The sequence below is a fragment of the Pleurodeles waltl genome, chromosome 3_2 (assembly GCF_031143425.1).
Source record: "Pleurodeles waltl isolate 20211129_DDA chromosome 3_2, aPleWal1.hap1.20221129, whole genome shotgun sequence".
Taxonomy (NCBI): domain Eukaryota; kingdom Metazoa; phylum Chordata; class Amphibia; order Caudata; family Salamandridae; genus Pleurodeles; species Pleurodeles waltl.
The window spans coordinates 84,156,734-84,171,628 of NC_090441.1; the positions used below are offsets into that span (position 1 = coordinate 84,156,734).

Sequence of the window (14,895 nt, forward strand, 5' to 3'; positions counted from 1 at the left end):
GTGCACAATCACTGAGGTCTTGGTTAGCAGGATCGCAGTGAAAACGGTCTAAGCATACTGATAGCAGGCAAAGGGGGGGAGGGGTGTAACAATGCCAAAAAGAGGGTACTTTCCTACAGAGTTCACATGTTAATGTATACGTATTTTTTGTCTTTTTTTTATTTCTTTTTTTTCTTTTTTTTAGCAGCCTATAAAATAGGTTTTATTGGGCAATCATTTACTTTAAAAACTTAATATAAGAAAAATCTAGAAAATCTTCCCTTATATGTCTCATTCATACATTTTTTTTCAAAGGAAATGGAGAAGAAATAGATCAATGTAGACACGGGCCACAGCTATGCTAGTATAAACAACTAACACAGCAACTTTGACTCGCAGCCCTCTAGTATCCTATCATGCCCAGCAGATGGAAGTTACCCGAGATGTTTTTTAGGCTCCTCTAACAGGATTTTGGAGTACTGAGCTTAGCCTTTTTTGGCTTTTTTATACTCACTCTTTACAGTTTGGAATCTAACTAGTTTCACTATGTCTTTGGGTGCCTAGAGTGTTTCTCTGTCATTTTCTTAATCCAAAATTAGGATTTAAGCAAATAAAATGCCATTTTTTGACAAGTAATCTGGCTGTGACAGAAAAGTCAAAATCAGATCCTCATGATCTGTATATACTTTGTCATGTCAATACTGTAAGACAGTTTCCAGGCATACCCTGAGGAACTGTGCAGACAGTACAAGGCACTATCTGAAGGGGGTTATATGAGGGAGGGCAGGGTCAGTCTTCTTCAACGGTTCTGCCTCCACTCTCTGAGGACTCTGAGGGGGAGATACAAAATATAGAGAAGACTAGAAAGATGACATTCCAGTTTGACTTCGAGGCAAGGAACAATGGCAACCTGCTGACTGTCGAGGACTGGGTCGATATATAAGAGAAGGTGTCATTTGATGTTGAAACACTGACATTGAAAGAAACCAAGTCGTTGAGAGTGAATTAGACATCCAGCGAAACAGAATCAGCATTTTCCATTTCTAAATCTGCTAATAGAATCAGAAAAATGAAGGTGAGAAACCATCCTCCAAAGTCAGATTCAGAATATCCAGAATCCTTGCCAGTAGTCGGCAACAACTCAACTTCTTTAATTTCTGCTTTTTACCTCCTTTGAATCTCCTCCAAAAAGAGTCTCTCCATGTAGACTGCCCTGCACCCAAAGGACCAAGAAACTCCAGAGGACAGCGGCTCTGTTCAACCAACAAAGAAACAACCATCTTTAATGGGACTCCAGCCTCACTCCAGAAGTGTGAGTCCCCAAAACTCTGCACCCAATGCCCCCGGCTCGTGTCCAGAAGAACAAACACTGCAGAGAGGACCCCCAGGCGACTTCCACGACGTGGACACCCTGAGACGATCTCCCTGCACCCCCACAGAGTCACCTGCAGAGAGAATCCAGAGTCTCTCCCCTGACCGCGACTAACCCGTAACAAAGAACCTGACGCCCCGAAGAAGCACTGCACCTGCAGCCCCCAGGCCCGAGAGAAACCAAAAACCAGTGCAGGAGGGACCAGCAGGCGGCCCTCATCCTTGCCCGGTCGGTGGCTGGCCCGAGAAGCCCCCCTGTGCCCTACCGGCCTTGCCAGAGTGACCCTGGGTCTCTCCATTGATTTCAACCTAAAACCCGACACCTACTTTGCACACTGCACCCGACCGCCCCTGTGCTGCTGAGGATGTATTTTGTATGCCTGCTTGTGACACCCCGACCTAGTGCTCTACAAAACCCCCCTGGTCTGCTCCCTGAGGACTAGCAGACTGGAACCGGGGCACCCCTGTTCTCCATAGGTGCCTGTGTGTTTTGGGCCCTCCTTTGACCTCTGCACCTGACCGGCCCTGTGTTGCTGGTGCGGTGACTTTGGGGTTGGTTTTAACCCCCAACAGTGGGTTGCCTATGCCCAGGAGATTGGCTGTGTAAGTGCTTTACTTACCTGAGAAACTTAACCATACTTATTTCCCTCAGGAAATGTTGATTTTTGCACTGTGTACACTTTTAAAATAGCTTATTGCCATTTTAACGTATACTGTATGTACTACTGCTTTAATTCAAAGTTCCATACTTACCTATGTGAAGTACCTAGCATTTTATGTACTTATCTCAAATCTTGAATCTTGTGGTTCTACAATAAATTAAGAAAATCTAATTTTTATATATAAAAACTATTGACCTGGAGTAAAGTCTTTGAGTGTGTGTTCTCATTTATTGCCTATGCGTGTACAACAAATGCTTAACACTACCCTCTGAGAAGCCTGCTGCTCGACCACACTAACACAAAATAGAGCATTGGTATTATCTAATTTTGCCACTATCAACCTCTAAGCGGAACCCTTGGACTCTGTGCACACTATCTCTCACTTTGAGATAGCATATACAGAGCCAACTTCCTACATATCCTATGGGAGGAAATATACGTTCTGCAAACAGGTAGAGTACAGCGACTTAGAAGACCAGTCTCCTGGGGTTAAGGTGAGTATTGGGCAAGGACGAAGGCAGCACCCACAGAACACCCTCCTCGGCACAGGGGCGGCCCAGGAACAGAGTGCAAAACAGCATTGAGTTCCCAGTGTGTTCCTGTGGAGATAGGTCAATGTGAAAAGAGACCGCAGGCTAGGACTTGGGCATCCTGTTTGGGTGATCCACCGAGTGGGCTTAGGTCTTGCGATGCTTCGGGGCGTATTTACACCAGTGGTCCTCTTCTCCTTGTTCTGGCGTGTCCGGTTGCAGAGGGTTTTTGAACCGTTTGGTGTCTGTCCCTGGTAGCGGTCGCAGTGGAGGGGGATTTACAGTTCAGGCTGCAGGCTTGTACTGGAGAACCAATCCAGGTGTACCAACAAGTGGACTCGAGTCTCACGAGCTTAGGGGATTCAGAGACATCAGTGTGGTCTTCTCCTCGGTCCGGGGTGTATAGGTGCAGTGGACCGTCTGGGTGAGGGGGGCCTGCACAGAGAGAGGCAGCAGGTGTCGATGTAAAAGTCATAGTGGCGAAACCCACAATGGGCTTTCTTTCTGGAAAGGCTGGGAAAAAGGTGGTACTGTTGGCCTACTTTAGCACGGGCTGGGAGGCTTGGATGCAGTGGTGCTGTCCGGCAGCGGTTTTGGCGGTCCAAAGTCCTCTTCAGCGGCTTTTGGGTGCCTGTAAGGATACAGGGGATTAGCTCCTCTATTCCACAGGAGTTCTTGTGCTGGTTTCAAGGCTGGCAGTCTTTCCTGGGCTTTTGGAAGTTTCAGCCGCTTGGAGGATGAGGCGTCTTTCTTGCAATTGACAAAGTCCACAGGCAGGTTGGCAGGGCTACCGCAGAGTCCGTCACAGATCTTCAATTCTTGCCTTTTTCGTCTCTGGAGTGTTCTCCTTCCTCAGGTCAGCAGGGATCTGGTGCCTGGGGCTCCCCTAAATATTGAATTTAGGGGTGTGTGGGGTAGGAGCCAATGTGCTACCTACCCTTGGGGTCACTGCGCTCCCTGTATGACCTGTGGGCTCAGCCCTGTCCCAGAATTCCGAAGTATGCCATCACCAAGATGGCTGCTACTTAAAAATTGTGTCCACCTCGCAGTAGCCCACCTTAGGGGGTGGAGATAGCCCTGGGGTGGTACCTTGCTATCTACTTTTTCTGCCTGTCCAGGTGCCAAATGGGCTTTGGGCAGGGGGTGGGGGTGGGGGGGGTTGACTTCCTCTCGTGTGTGGGGAGCTTGATTTGCATTTCAACGGTGTAAGCCCTTTGACTCTTGACGCCTTAGGAAGGCTAATCAGGAGGTCATCATGTGAAAGGGGGTGTTACACCCCCTTTCTGGACAGGCTCTGGGCCTCCTGAGAGCAGAAGGCTCTCGCCCTAGGGGTCCAGAACAGTGTGTCGGTGGCAGACTGGCAGAAACTGGTCAGCGAGCACACCAGAGGCTGGTAGGGTTTTAGGGGGCCCCTCTAAGGTGCCCTCTAGGTGCATGTATTGGTAAATCTGGTATCCGTGTGGGTTCACCAATATGAGATGTTTGATACCAAACATCCCTTTCTACAGTGAAGTCATCGTGTAGGTGGGGAACTCTTATTGATCAGTGTCCAGCACATGCATTCAAAATGACTTCCTTGGTCACTTACTATGTCTGAGAATTAACAAGGACATAATAGAGGCATATCTGCTTGTGCAGATCTACCCCAGCATGTAAAATATTTCACCCTGCCTTAGGGCTGTAAGGCCCATTAGAGGGGTGACTTACATAAATTGCATGCAGTGTTAGGGGACAAGGCACGCTGGCTGTATGCCGTGTTGTGTTTTCACTTTTGTCTGCACCACGACATGCAGCCTGTCATGTGCTTGGTGAGGGGTCCCTTAGGATGGCACAGTTTGTGCTGCAGCCCTTAGGGACCTTTTTACGTACCCCAGGGCCCAGTTACCAGAGATAACTTTTACCAGGGACTTACAGAGGGTGGTAAAGGTTTTGCCAAATGGGGGGTAAAAAACTGCAGTTCTGGGAAAGAGATCTGGCACTGGGGACCTAGTTAACAGGAACCAAGTGTACTTTCACTCTAAATCAAATCAGATACCAGACAAAATGTGAGGGGTAAACATGTCAAAAAGAGGTCTTTTCCTACAGTACAGGTGTTAGTTATGAAATCTGCAAGATCAGTTACCCTCCTTGGGCAGTACGACCAGTGTTTGAGACTACTCACACCCACCCCTTTCCAGCAATTTGTGGATAATCTGCCATGAGATTGCAGAGAGGATTTTATTCAAATGAATGAGGGCGTGATGGTGTCTAATCAAGTGATCAGTGATGTTGCCAACTCATCTTTATAGCACACGGTTATTGCCTTGGATTAGCCTGAAGAAGACATTTCTGGCTTTGATTGACAGCTCTTAAACAGGAGTCTCAGCAGAGCATTATCAATCTATGTTTCTCTCGTCCAACTCTGTTTGGCAGTTGTACAGTGAGATAGTTTGGATGAAAACAGAGATGGAGACCCTAAAAGCTGTTCTGGAGAAACGTAAGGAGAAGAAAGAGTCTTAATGATCTTATAAACAATGATAACCTTGGAGAGTTTAACCCCCTCATTGGCTTTAAGGACACCAACCGCAGCAGCAAAGGCCTTTCCAACAACGAAAAGGAGAGGTGGTCACCAATCTGGTCAGCCAGAAAAAGGGGAGCCTCTACTTTCCCTCCTTCTATTACTCACACTACCACCAAAAACATCAAATCAGCATATAGAAATACTTCAACAAGAAGTCAATGTTCTTCTGCAAGAGTAGGCAGTTGAGCCTGTACCCGTTTCCCATGAATGGAAATTTATTCCTGTTAATTTTTATTTAAAAAAAAAAAAAAACAAGATTCAGAACAACTAAATCATACACATCCTAGATCTGAAAGTTATAAAAGATACATATGGAGAGAGGAATATACAATCCGAATGTTACACCACACTAACCCTCAGATCTATCAAGGGAATTTACTATGCTCCATAGTTCTTCAGGGTGCATGCTTTCATATACCAAGAGGCAGAAAGCACTGCAAATTCCTGAGGTTAATGGTCTACAACAACCAGTACAAAGGCTTCCTTTCAGCCTCAACTCCGCTCTGAGAACCTTTTCAGAGTGCATGGCTTGGGTCTCCGCATATCTGAGGAAACTCAAGATCTCAATCTATCAGCATCTAGGCAACTCGGTCATCAAAGCTACAACGCACCAACAAGCTTTTCAACATTATTAAATAACTACCTCTTCTCTGTCGCTTAGGGCTGCATGTCAGACACAAAAAACCAACATCCTGTGCAGTCTACTCATTATCTAGGATCGATTTAAGATACCATAAAATCAAAAATGTATTTTTCAGAGAAGATACTGATATCCATACATCTGAAATGCCACGTTTCTAATGAAAGCCTCCCACTCAGCAACGAGACAAGTGTCATTTATATTAGTCTCAATAGTATATTGCATCTTTCTGACTCCGAATGATCTCATGAGCGAATCACAAGACCTGTTTGTCCTGCAGCCACATGCCAGTTTTTGTACCCTAGGCAAGCTGGTTCTTAGAAAAAAGCTGCCTTTCTATTGAAGGTTGTAACACTCTTCTAAATAGGGCAATCTATCACCCTATCAGCTTTCTTTGCCCCTCATCATCCATCTAAGTTGGAATAACGACTCTACCGTCTTGACCCCAACAGGGCTTGGAGCTTATACATTGATTGCACCATGGAACATTGGGTGGACGATCAGCTCTTCTGCCCTTTTTTGGGGGGCGAAAATGGGGAAAGCATTATAGAAAAGCATCATTTCCAGATGATTGTTTTGTGTATCAAGATCTGTTATAGGCTGGTGATGAAACTGCTCATTCCTTCAGGGCGAATGCTGCTACCACTGGTCTAGCATGTGTTGTGCCAGTCTTGGTCATATACCAGGCTGCTACATGGGTGTCAGTCCATACATTAATGAAGCATAACTGCCTGGATATCTGTGTCTGGCGGGTAGGGGCACTTTGCCTGTATGTCCTGCAGGATTTCCTTGCCTGAGCCATTTCACAGGCCCACCACTTGGAGAGGTTACAGCTTTAGTAACTATTTACAATGTGAGGCATCTGCGGTTAGAAGCATTCAGCAGAAAACTGTATGTTCGATGGCATCTGTTGCTGCAGATACACATGTTGTGCACAGTCCGCCATCTGGTGTTGGGTCGGAGTGTTACAAGTTGTTTTTCTTCGAAGAAGTCTTTCGAGTCACGAGACCGAGGGACTCCTCCTCTTTGCTTCCATTGCGCATGGGCGTCGGCTCCATCTTAGATTGTTTTTTTTCCGCCCTCGGGTTCGGACGTGTTCCTTTTCGCTCCGGGTTTCGGGACGGAAAGATAGTCAAAACTTCGAAAAACTACGTCGGTATTGTTTCGCTCGGGATCGGGATAGTTAGAATCGACACCGAATCGTGAAGAGCTCCGGTAGCCCTTCGGGGTAATTTCGATCCCCCGTCGGGGCCTGGTCGGCCCGACCGTGTGTAACATCGACACCGATGGAACGGACCCCGTTCCGATTCTGTCCTAAATGCCACAATAAATATCCATATACAGACCAACATTTGGTCTGTAACTTGTGCCTGTCACCCGAGCACAAAGAAGAAACTTGTGAGGCCTGTCGTGCGTTCCAGTCCCGAAAAACGCTCCGTGACCGTCGAGCCAGAAGATTACAGATGGCGTCCACGCCGACAGAACACCGAGAGTTCGAGGAACAAGGAGAAGAGGAGGAAGCCTTCTCCATCCATGAATCGGACTCGGATGAATTCGACGTCGATGAAACTGTGAGTAAGACGTCGAAAAGCACACAGCACAAGAAAACAGACAAGGCCCAGGGGACGCTACTGCCAACTGGCCATGGCTCAACCCATAAAGGTGACCGTCCATCGGCACCGAAAAAGGCCGAACTGGTGCCCAGAACGTCCGACTCGGGTCGAGACACAGGCACGCAACATTCTCGGGACCGAGAAAGTGTTGCCGAAAAAGATCGACGCCGAGAAAGCGGAGCAGACGCTGCTCGACGCAGAGACAGCGGCACCGAGGATGATCGACGCCGAGAAGGCTCGACTCCGAAAAAGAAGAGATTCGCCTCGGAGCCGAAAACAAAAAGACACAGTTTCGGTGCCAAAACAACCAGCAACCGAACCCACTACCGGCTCATATTCAGAGGAACAATCATTGTCCTCTCAAATGCGTAAACACAGGTTTGAAGAGGAGTTACAGACTACTGATGTAGACCATACACAAAAGAGGATCTTCATCCAGAGTGGAACAGGAAAGATTAGCACTCTTCCACCAATCAGGAGGAAAAGGAGACTAGAGTTCCAAACTGAACAACTAACACCACAAGCAAAGGTGGCAAAGAAAGCAACTCCGCCACCCTCTCCTCCACCTGTAACTCAGATATCACCGGCACAAACTCCGTCACATTCACCGGCTCACACCACCATGAGCCAAGATGACCAAGATGCTTGGGACCTATACGACGCCCCAGTGTCAGACAATAGTCCAGAGTCATACCCTACCAAGCCCTCACCACCCGAGGACAGCACAGCGTATGCGCAGGTGGTAGCTAGGGCAGCAGAATTCCACAACGTGTCGTTACACACAGAACCTGTCGAGGATGACTTCCTTTTTAACACCCTCTCCTCCACCCATAGCAACTACCAAAGCCTGCCTATGCTTCCAGGAATGCTAAGGCACGCGAAGCAAATCTTCAAAGACCCTGTCAAGAGTAGAGCGATCACTCCGAGGGTAGAGAAAAAATATAAAGCACCTCCCACAGACCCTGCTTTTATCACCTCTCAACTGCCACCAGACTCAGTCGTGGTAGGAGCAGCTCGCAAAAGAGCCAATTCACACACATCGGGCAATGCACCACCCCCTGATAAGGAAAGCCGAAAATTTGACGCAGCTGGGAAAAGAGTCGCTGTACAAGCTGCAAGCCAGTGGCGCATCGCAAACTCTCAGGCGCTCCTAGCGCGTTATGAAAGAGCCCATTGGGACGAGATGCAGCATCTCATCGAACATCTACCCAAAGAATTTCAAAAGCGGGCAAAACAGGTGGTTGAGGAGGGACAAAACATCTCCAATAACCAAATACGCTCCTCTATGGATGCAGCGGACACAGCTGCAAGGACAATAAACACTGCAGTAACCATCAGAAGGCACGCATGGTTACGCACGTCTGGCTTTAAACCAGAAATACAGCAAGCAGTACTCAATATGCCGTTCAACGAACAACAATTGTTCAGACCAGAGGTTGACACGGCGATTGAGAAGCTGAAAAAGGACACTGACACAGCCAAGGCCATGGGCGCGCTCTACTCCCCGCAAAGCAGAGGCACTTTCGGCACCTTCCGTAAAACAACCTTCAGATGGGGGTTTCGGGGTCAGGCCACACAAGCCAGCACCTCACAATCAACACCGTCTACCTACCAGGGACAGTACCAAAGGGGAGGTTTTCGGGGCCAGTACAGAGGGGGACAATTCCCGAGAAACCGGGGAAAATTTCAAAGCCCCAAAACCCCAACAACCAAACAGTGACTTACAAGTCACTCAACCCCTCCACATAACACCAGTGGGGGGAAGACTAAGTCAGTTTTATCAATCGTGGGTGGATATAACAACAGACACTTGGGTCTTAGCAATTATCCAACATGGTTATTGCATAGAATTTCTACAGATCCCTCCAAATATCCCACCAAAAACACAAAAAATTTCAAAACAGCATTTAGACCTCCTAGAAATAGAAGTTCAAGCACTACTGCAAAAAGAAGCAATAGAACTGGTACCATGTACAGAAATAAACACAGGAGTCTATTCACTGTACTTTCTAATACCCAAAAAGGACAAAACACTGAGGCCAATCTTAGATCTCAGAATACTAAACACCTACATCAAATCAGACCACTTTCACATGGTCACGCTACAGGAGGTATTACCACTGCTAAAGCAACAAGATTACATGACAACCTTAGATCTCAAAGACGCGTATTTCCACATACCGATACACCCTTCGCACAGGAAATACCTAAGGTTTGTATTCAAGGGAATACACTATCAATTCAAGGTCTTACCGTTCGGTATAACGACCGCACCAAGAGTATTTACCAAATGCCTAGCAGTAGTAGCCGCACACATCAGAAGGCAGCAAATACACGTATTCCCGTATCTAGACGATTGGCTAATCAAGACCAACTCGCTAACAAAGTGTTCACAACACACAGAGTATGTCATACAAACCCTCTACAAACTCGGGTTCTCCCTCAACTACAAAAAATCACACATTGTGCCGTGCAAAATACAGCACTACTTAGGAGCGGTAATCAACACAACAAAAGGATTAGCCTCTCCGAGTCCACAAAGGGTTCAAAATTTTCACAAGGTCATACAAGCCATGTATCCAACACTAAAAATACAGGCAAAAGTGGTTCTAAAACTCCTAGGCATGATGTCCTCATGCATAGCCATTGTCCCAAACGCAAGACTGCACATGAGGCCCTTACAACAGTGCCTAGCATCACAATGGTCACATGCACAGGGTCACCTTCTAGATCTGGTGTTGATAGACCGCCAAACATACATCTCGCTTCTATGGTGGAACAGTACAAATTTAAACAAAGGGCGGGCGTTCCAAGACCCAGTGCCACAATACGTAATAACAGATGCTTCCATGACAGGGTGGGGAGCACACCTCGATCACCACAGCATCCAAGGACAATGGGACGTACATCAAACAAAACTGCATATAAATCACCTCGAATTACTAGCAGTATTCCTGGCGCTAAAAGCATTTCAACCCATCATAACCCACAAATACGTTCTTGTCAAAACAGACAACATGACAACAATGTATTACCTAAACAAGCAAGGGGGAACACACTCGACACAGCTATGTCTCCTAGCACAAAAGATATGGCAATGGGCAATTCACAACCACATTCGCCTAATAGCACAGTTTATTCCACGGATCCAAAATCAACTAGCAGACAATCTCTCTCGAGATCACCAACAGGTCCACGAATGGGAGATTCACCCCCAAATCCTAAACACTTACTTCAAACTTTGGGGTACACCGCAAATAGACCTATTTGCAACAAAAGAGAACGCAAAATGCCAAAACTTCGCATACAGGTACCCACACAGACAGTCTCAAGGCAATGCCCTATGGATGAACTGGTCAGGGAAATTTGCATACGCTTTTCCCCCTCTCCCTCTCCTTCCATATCTAGTAAACAAATTGAGTCAAAACAAACTCAAACTCATATTAATAGCACCAACATGGGCAAGACAACCTTGGTACACAACACTACTAGACCTGTCAGTAGTACCACACGTCAAGTTACCCAACAGGCCAGATCTGTTAACACAACACAAACAGCAGATCAGGCATCCAAACCCAGCATCGCTCAATCTAGCAATCTGGCTCCTGAAATCCTAGAATTCGGACATTTAAACCTCACTCAAGAATGTATGGAAGTCATAAAACAAGCTAGAAGACCATCCACTAGACACTGCTATGCAAGCAAATGGAAAAGGTTTGTTTGCTACTGCCATAATAATCAAGTTCATCCATTACACGCATCCCCAAAAGATGTAGTGGGATACTTACTACACTTACAAAAGTCAAATCTAGCCTTCTCTTCCATTAAAATACACCTTGCAGCAATATCTGCATACCTGCAGATTACCCATTCAACTTCACTGTTTAGGATACCCGTCATTAAAGCATTTATGGAGGGCCTAAGAAGAATAATACCACCAAGAACACCACCTGTTCCTTCATGGAACCTTAACATCGTCCTGACAAGACTCATGGACCACCTTTTGAACCCATGCATTCTTGCGAAATACAATTCTTAACCTGGAAAGTTGCATTTCTCATTGCCATCACATCTCTAAGAAGAGTAAGTGAAATTCAGGCGTTTACAATACAAGAACCTTTTATCCAAATACACAAAAATAAGGTTGTACTAAGAACCAATCCTAAATTCCTACCAAAGGTTATTTCACCGTTCCACTTAAATCAAACGGTAGAGTTACCAGTGTTCTTCCCACAGCCAGACTCAGTAGCTGAAAGGGCACTACATACATTAGATGTCAAAAGAGCACTAATGTACTACATCGACAGAACAAAGGAGGTTAGGAAAACAAAACAACTGTTTATTGCATTTCAAAAACCTCATACAGGAAACCCAATATCAAAACAAGGTATAGCCAGATGGATAGTTAAGTGCATCCAAACCTGCTATCTTAAAGCAAAGAGACAACTGCCCATTACACCAAGGGCACACTCAACCAGAAAAAAAGGCGCTACCATGGCATTCCTAGGAAATATTCCAATGCACGAAATATGTAAGGCAGCCACATGGTCCACGCCACACACATTTACTAAACACTACTGTGTAGACGTGCTATCCGCACAACAAGCCACAGTGTGTCAAGCCGTACTGAGAACTTTGTTTCAGACTACTTCCACTCCTACAGGCTGAGCCACCGCTTTTGGGGAGATAACTGCTTACTAGTCTATGCACAACATGTGTATCTGCAGCAACAGATGCCATCGAACTGAAAATGTCACTTACCCAGTGTACATCTGTTCGTGGCATTGGTCGCTGCAGATTCACATGTGCCCACCCACCTCCCCGGGAGCCTGTAGCCGTTGGAAGTTATCTTCAACATTTGTACATTTGTATATATATATATATATATATATTACTTAACCTTAATTTGTACATACTTATTCATTCCATTGCATGGGCACTATTACTAACACACACAACTCCTACCTCACCCTCTGCGGGGAAAACAATCTAAGATGGAGCCGACGCCCATGCGCAATGGAAGCAAAGAGGAGTCGTCCCTCGGTCTCGTGACTCGAAAGACTTCTTCGAAGAAAAACAACTTGTAACACTCCGACCCAACACCAGATGGCGGACTGTGCACAACATGTGAATCTGCAGCGACCAATGCCACGAACAGATGTACACTGGGTAAGTGACATTTTCATTACCTTGAGTAACACTCCTTCAGTATCTAGCCACAGATTCTTCAGCTACCCACCCTCCTCCCCATTCTGGGGAACTGACTCATCTAGTCCTAACTAGTAAGATTTCAAGGTAGAGATCTGTGCACTTGCACAAGTTGATTTTCAAGGGCTCCATGTCCAGTGATGCAATAACAGATTAGGAAAAACAAAAAACATTGTCGGCGCTTGAAGGTACCCGACCCTACATCCGTGGTGTGAACAACGGGACGCAGTCTCGCAAGGCAGCACCTATCGATGAAGATGATCCAGGCTAGTGATTGAGGGGGATTTATAATCTGAGGAATCTATGGTTAGATAGAGTATTAACCAGAAAGAGCACTACTGAAGGTAAGTACCTTTTTGCTCTGATGCTGTGTCACTGATAATACTCATTTGTTTATTATTGAATTACATATAAGGTTTCAGTGAGCTATTGTAAAAGGTAAATTAAGAAAATGTAATTAGTACAGTGATTTGCTACACTCTAGTCTAGGCTAACACTTCCTAAATATTTGTAATTAATGCATATATAAAACAACTCTCTGGTCTGATATACTGGATCCTGCTTAGGAAAGTTGTGGCTCTTAGGGCATTTAGAGAAACCTATGGCACATACTTTCTGCCTCTAGGTTGTATTTGTTTAGGATTGTGTTGAAATTCATAGCTACCCTTCTCCCCACTCTGTAGACTTGTCTTAAAGAGTCTGATGGCAGTGACACGGAGGACTTCTTCTCTGACCATAGTGAAGACAGACTTTCTGAGGCAAGCTGGGAACCAGTGGACAAAAAAGATACAGAGGTAATTTCTAATTGCGTGGTATGAATCGTATCCTAGTGCATTTTTACTGTTTGCTTTGTCTACTGTGTATGCTGTTAAAAATATTGTTTTATTCCAAAGTGTAGAAAATACCTAGAGTTTGCAACCTTTGTTTGCCAAGGGCCTGAAATGAAATAAGTCTCTCGTCTATCATGTGTTTTGATGCAAAAAACATTTAAACTTGAAGGTGGACTCATTATGCCCAAACTGAATACAAGCCTCGCGTGATAGTCCTTGGGCATTCGTGGAAGAATTGGAAGGCACCAAATTTGAGTCTGGAGGAAGATCCTACCTTCACCTGGTTGACCTGGAAGACAAAAACGCGGGATTCCCAGAAAACCCCAGAAGACTGTTGAGATCAATGCTGGGGGTCCTCTAAGGAGCCCCCAAAGTGCATGGGATCATAGAACCAATACTGGTAAAAGTCTTGGGGTATGGTTCCAATATGTTTGATGTCAAATGGGCCCAGGTTCGGATTTACCATTATGTAACTGGACACAGGTAGTGGCCCTGTGGCCAGTACACGGGTAAAGTGGCTTCCCCGCACTTACAAAGGCAAGTGTAATGGAGCTGGAGTTCGTAGGGGCACCTCTGCTCATGCAGGAGTGCCCTCACACACAGGTACCTGCCCTCTGGGCCAGGAGGGCCTACCATAGGGATGACTGACAGTGACCTGTAGTGAACGGGTGCATGCACCTACTCGTGCAGGCTGCAATGGCAGCCCTGCCAATACATTTTGCATGGGGAACCCCTGGTGCCTCAATGCCCTGGGTACCCAAGTACCATTTACTAGGGACTTATATGGGGGCACCAACATGCCAATTGTGGGGTTTGCAAAGTCCTAAACAATCAAATTTAGAGGGAGAGAGCACAATCATTGGGTCCTGGTTAGCAGGATTCCAGTGAAAAAAAAAGTTGGGTTAACCATCTGAAAAAGAGGGAGCTTTCCTACAACACTATTTGAAGTTTCATATAGTGCGACCTCATACTTTTTTTTTTTTTTCTTATTCAAGCAGCATATTACTCTTGGCTTACCTCCCTCATAAGCAGAATGCATATCGTAAAGCTGTTTGCAAAATGAGCACCACGCTTCATTTTTTATCACGGTGCCCGAAAGTCATTGAGAATGTGTTGAATTCAAGATTGCAGGGTGCATTACCTTATGTGGCTAAAAGAGGTCCCAAGGGACACCTAGAGACAGCCTGTGGTACTGCACCCTTTGCCTGCCTTTGCGCAATACAACAGTAAAGGTTGGAGGCTTTTTTCTGCCATCATATTACATGCATAAAAACATTAACGTAAACATGTTGCTCCTGCTTACATTTCATAAGCTTTACTTAATCTTGCATTCTCTAAGTGTTTGCTTTTTCCAGGAGGTTGCTACTTATATATTTTTTTCACAGCCAGCATGTTATGCTGGTCTTCCCTCCCTTATAACCCATTTCCTATTATCTGGTCCTGCAGCGCCGCAAGGATAATACGAATGGCAATAGTGCTATGCAAATATCAGCATTCCACTG

At 45.8% G+C, this 14,895-nt stretch overlaps 1 protein-coding gene across 6 annotated transcripts in view; it reads left to right on the forward strand.

The window, feature by feature from the left end:
• Positions 1–14,895, forward strand: part of MTMR4 (myotubularin related protein 4) — a 570,772-nt gene that overhangs the window by 492,917 nt on the left and 62,960 nt on the right. For all 6 annotated transcript variants that reach the window (XM_069226856.1, XM_069226854.1, XM_069226857.1 and 3 more), the window contains one exon: positions 13,247–13,357. In XM_069226856.1, coding sequence (XP_069082957.1) covers positions 13,247–13,357 — 111 coding nt within the window. The remainder of the gene's footprint in view (positions 1–13,246; positions 13,358–14,895) is intronic.